Genomic DNA, 5547 nt, shown 5'->3' with positions numbered 1-5547 from the left:
TTGGTTAAATTCTTTACCGAACTAAAGATATTCGAAATCGTTCAAAAAGAGAATTTTGCTAACGAAATCTATCAGCTACATGAAAGTAAGTCCATTTAAAAGAGTATCTCAATTTACAAATTACAGCCATATCTGGACGAGTCTGATTTACTACGCTTACATGGACATTTCGATGAAGCTAAGTGCCTCCTGCTAGATGCCCGACGTCTCATCTTGATACCACCCAGTCATGTCATCACAGAATTAATTGTAAGCCATTTTCAAGAAAAATCACATCACCAAGATATAGCTGTGGCTATTATTAAAATTTGTTAAAGTTTTGGGTACTAAATATTAAAATGGTCTTAAAAAATGTTTAACGTAAATGCCCTACCTGCATTTATGTTTAGTTTGAGAGAACCAAACTTTCACCGCCGATGATGGATCAATTACTTAAAGATATCGTCACCCCATGTATACACTTATTCACATATACTGGTAAGAACATGTTTGGTCCAGTTATTGTTGCCATTAGTCACGGGCAAGAAAAAAGTTGCAATTTTGAGATTTTTTCCTTTCTTACAACAAAATATGCCCTTTTGGAGACTGTTGAAGACATGTCAACGAACGCCTTCATTCTTAGCTTGCAGAATTATCAATAGGCGAGGTACCCCAGTCCGCATTCGATTTGAAAATGGTTCTAACTTTATAGGGGCGCAAAAGTATTAGGAACAAACAAGAAAATGTTAGACGCCGATCGCACGCAACAAGAGGGTTCCAACAACTACATCGAGTGAATTTTAAGTTTCCCTGCCAGTCCCAGCACTGTTAATTGTTGAGAACGATTAATTCGTATCAAGCAACGTCCACATTTTAAAAAATACAACACCAAGAGTTGAGACACTTTGCAGCATTCTCATAGAAGCTGAAAATATTTACTGATGTTCCGGTTAAAGCTGAAGACGCCGATTCGATCACGTCAACTCATTTTTTGATACACTAAATCTACTCAAACGCCACAGTCATATGATGAAAAAATATGTTTAAGCAAGCAGATCGCATAAAACTTGAAAACTTGTTTGCATAAACAATGGGTTACACCATATTTGCTGCGCCTTAGGCATCGCCCAAAAAAGTATTCCAAAGCACTTTCACTACGAGTCGATCACCTAGTCATAGTATGTAATCCGGTCGCGTGGAGAAGCTAATGACAATAAGGACGCCTAACTCAAGTAATGCGTCAAGCCGTGGACGGTCAGGTCCTTATAGTAGAAGTAAAAACGGCAATAGAAGTAAATAGAACTCTATCGCAGTCTTATCATTTGTTAAATTCAATTGATTTATGAAGAGCTCCCTCTTCGTAAAATTTCCCCTTCACTATACATATGTGTTTTAAGCTGTCATTTTGAGGACGTCAGTTAGTTTGCTGTAAGTTGGAGGGAAATGATACACATGTTATGAACTTAAACAACGTGTTGATATTTCGTTGGCTTGACTCGAACTGAACTAATAGAATCAAACAAAAGCTAACCAAACCAAATCAATTATGCTGAGATTTGCATTCTTAAGATAAGTGCGGTGATGTTTGTCATATGTAAGTTGATTCCTATAGGAGGAGTCTTAGGGGTGTAGTCTTAGATCGCCTCCTCGTGGTGCACCCTGGGTAACGCCAAATGATCTATTCCCCCCCTGGATGCTGTCCTCTTCAGGGGCTCCAGCATCCTCTGGTAACGACCGTTTTTGTCCTCGGACCACGCTTCTTCAGATCCTCTTTTTGTATTTGATCGCTTTGGGCTGGTGGTTACAGGTTTCTGGACCTAGCTGTCTTCTGACACGGTAGCACCGGGGTGAAACTCGCGTGTGAACGGCTCCAGGCTAAGTCTGTGGCTGCCTCCGTCCCGTTAAAACCCTGGCAGGCCTCAAGGTACGTTCTGCATCCGTCACCATTAAGTTGGTCGTGTAGGTTCGGTTGTAGCTTAGCTCCCGATTAGTTCTGGTCTGGCTCTGAGCACTTGCTCCCATAAGGACCTGTGCCAACCCTCGCATGGCCTCCCTGCATTTGCATAGATAACCATGGGACTTCTTTTTATCAGGAACTACACTTACGGGTGTCAGATAGCGGCTTTGAGTGGGGACCCTTTTAGAATGAACAAAGCAAACAAAAATTCCAATAAACCTTTTAAAACTCCTAACTCTTCAGGGGGGCGTTCAAGCCTTATAAGGCAAGCGCCTATTAACAACCAACCGTCTAGAGCTTCTGCTCAGGCGGTTCGTACAAGCAATGCTCCATCATTGAACACCTTGGCAACTGTGTCAGGTGGTAATGCTGCCTCCTGCTCTTCTGCTAGTGCTGCGGTCAAAGCTAATGCGCCAACCGCACCATCTGCAATTAGTGCCAACTCAACTTCTGGTACACGCTCCCACCCTAACCCCTCGACAAGGGCGTATAGGGCGCGAAGGTCAGCATACCGCATTCTCTCTAGGCTCAATGCCGCGGATCCTTCTTCGCTCTCAGAGAGCGATAAGGCATCACTAAAGTGGGCAAGGGAAAATGTCAATTTCCGGCCCTCCGGCATCGCTTCTACCTCTGCACCTGCTCAGAAACGACAAAGGTCGATTGAGCAGGCTGGGAAATCAATTTCGACTAGCGCTCCTAAGCGCCCCAAATTTGGTCCTCCGAGACCCCCATCGCTGTCTAAACCTCTCAGCGAAATAGTTAAAGAGAGCCTGACCTGGGCCATCATCGATGCTGGCAACAGTGATGGCACCATCTCTCCAGCAAACTGGAAGAAAGTCGAACGGGCTCTCCTCAAAATATATATGGAAATCATTGCCCTCAACCCTGGGCCATCTCCCAGCTGTAAAGACGCTGGATGGTACCAGGGTCATATTAAAATTATTGCCTGCTCAGATCAGCGCTCCGCGGATCTTTACAAGCAGGCGATCGAGAAGGTTGGGGAACTCTGGCCCGGCGCACAGCTCAGAGCTGTTTCGGTGGAAAATATCCCACAACGCCCCCGCTCCAAAGTGTGGCTTCCTTCGGAGCTTACTTCCCCTGAGGAAATTCTTTCCCTTTTAAGGGCCAGTAACACTGACCTCCCCACGCATAACTGGAAAGTTGCGAAGGTCAGTGACCCCAAGGGCGACTTTGTCGAAGCCGTCGTAGTCCTCAACGAAGAATCTTTGGCACCCCTTCAAGCCCGAAATGGGGTGATTCATTATGTCTTCGGTTCGGTCACTCTACGTGTTTACAAAAGTGACTCTCAAGCCGCTAAGCAACAACCTTCTGGGGGGGCACCTTCGGAAACGATCTCCGATGACGGAATCGGTTCCATCCCAGTTCCAATCAACCCCGATGTAGGAACTTCCGATTTAATCGGCACTCCTTCCTCCGAAGACGGAGGTAGCGTAATCTCGTCTTCCGAACTGGTCGGCGAGTTCTTTACAGGTATGGCGCTTTCCCGGGAGACCTCACCGATGTCGGATGAGGATGAACTGGACAGTACCATAGTTGAAAAACAACTAAGCTGTTGAAGGTCGTCCAAATTAAGCTCCAACACTCCAAAACTGCTTCGGCAGCCCTTACCCTCCGCCTAGCTGAAAAAGGAGAGGACATAATGCTGATCCAAGAACCTTGGATTGTAAACAATCGGGTTTGTGGACTGAATACAAACGGCTATCGGTTAGTATTCACAGAAGGTCAAGGTAAACCAAGATCTTGCATTCTAGTAAAAAATAACATTAATGCCTTTTTACTCCCTAGGTTCAGTGACAATGACAATGTAGCCATGGCCATCGAATACGACTCCAAGGCCCTTTGGATTGTCTCAGCATATATGGCACACGATCACGGTGCCACTCCGCCACAGGACTCCCTCAAGCTTCTGGTGTCAGAGGCAAATAACAGGAGGATCCCGGTGATCATAGGAGCTGACGCCAACGCACATCACGAGATGTGGGGTAGCACAGATACAAACGCGAGAGGTGAGTGTCTATTTGATTTCATTCTTGCAGGAAACTTGGTGATCGCTAACATAGGTAGGGAGCCAACCTTCATGAACTCAATTAGAAGGGAAGTTCTTGATATCACCATGATTAGCGAGCACTTCTCTTATTTTATTACTAAGTGGTCCGTATCGCAAGATTACTCCTTTTCTGACCATAGGTACATTAATTTTGATCTAAATTTTGTGGAGAACCCTGAAATGAACAGATCATCTAAACCAATAAATAGGAAACGTACTGTATGGCCCATTTTTCGAGCCAACCTGGAATCCAACTTACAGTTGGACCCTCCCACTATTCTCAACTGTTCCGATATAGATCGAGCGGTTGACCTTCTCACATCAGCATTTAGATGCGCCACAAATGCGGCCTGCAAGCCACCCGAATTTAGAGGCAAACCCAAACCTCCATGGTGGAACTTGAATATTGCAGACCTCCGAAAAACCTGTAGAAAACTTTTTAACGATGCTAAATCAACAGGTAACTGGACTCCATATAAAGTGAAACAAAGAGAATTTAAATACGCCATTAGGCGGGCCAAAAGGGCAGCTTGGAAAAATTTCTGTGGCAACATAGAATCATCTTCCGAGTCAAGCCGACTGCGCAAAATCCTCAATTCTACCCATAAGACACTCGATTGTATCCAGGCTCCAAATGGTCAATGGACCAACTCCAGTAAGGAAACTCTCGACACCCTTCTGGACTCGCACTTCCCAGGGAGTATAGCCTCTGATGCTGACTTATCAACTCAAATCAGCTTACCCCCTCTAAATAATCCTAAACCGTTTCAAGTGACCAACACTCAAATAAAGTGGGCTATCCAAACTTTTAAACCATATAAATCTCCAGGTCCGGACGGAATTATTCCCGCAGATATTCAACAGGGCGAATTCGTAATCCTCCCCTGGCTTCTAAGCATTTACAACAGTTGTATTAAGCTTATGTATGTTCCAAGCTGCTGGAGAGTGGCTCGAGTAATATTCATTCCCAAAGCAGGAAAAATAACTCACTGCAGTGCCAAAGACTATAGACCAATCAGTCTGTCTTCTTTTCTTCTGAAAGTACTGGAGAGAGTTCTTGATCTGCAATCAGGAACAAGATAAACCCAGCGCTCTTATCTCCATCACAGCATGCTTATACTAAAGGCAAGTCTGTCGATACTGCGCTTCATGCACTCATCTCGCAAGTTGACCATTCCATCTCTCTCAGGGAATACACACTTGCCACCTTTCTCGATATTGAGGGCGCTTTCAACAATGTCTGCCCCAATGGTATCATAAAATCCCTCTCAAAGTTAAATCTCGACAATAGTCTGGTTAAATTTGTAGAGGCCCTTCTCAAAACTAGGATTATCACATCCGACATCGGAAGTGTTCAATCCTCCAGAGCAGTCTGTCGGGGAACGCCACAAGGTGGGGTTCTCTCTCCTCTTCTATGGAACATAGCGGTTAATTCGTTGTTAAAACTTTTGGAACAATCCGGATGTAGTGTTATAGCTTATGCGGACGACATTGCTATTGCCTCATCTGGCAAATTTCCCCAAGTTCTATCCAATGTTATTAA

The 5547-nt window shown here is 44.7% G+C and overlaps 1 protein-coding gene across 1 annotated transcript; it reads left to right on the top strand.

The window, feature by feature from the left end:
• Positions 1–2124: 2124 nt before the first annotated feature.
• On the top strand, positions 2125–3914 carry LOC119663324. The gene is made up of 2 exons (XM_038072941.1): positions 2125–3684; positions 3743–3914. Exon 1 carries the CDS (start codon positions 2125–2127, stop codon positions 3511–3513), a length of 1389 nt encoding a protein of 462 aa, XP_037928869.1. The 3' UTR covers positions 3514–3684; positions 3743–3914.
• The last annotated feature ends 1633 nt before the right edge of the window (positions 3915–5547 follow it).

The sequence above is a fragment of the Teleopsis dalmanni genome, unplaced genomic scaffold (genome assembly GCF_002237135.1).
Source record: "Teleopsis dalmanni isolate 2A unplaced genomic scaffold, ASM223713v2 unscaffolded_contig_0295, whole genome shotgun sequence".
Classification (NCBI taxonomy): Eukaryota; Metazoa; Arthropoda; class Insecta; order Diptera; family Diopsidae; genus Teleopsis; species Teleopsis dalmanni.
This window is presented reverse-complemented; position numbering and strand designations above follow the sequence as displayed.

Coding starts and splice junctions, on each gene's coding strand:
- LOC119663324 (XM_038072941.1), top strand. CDS start 2,125: ATGAACAAAGCAAACAAAAATTCCAATAAACCTTTTAAAACTCCTAAC.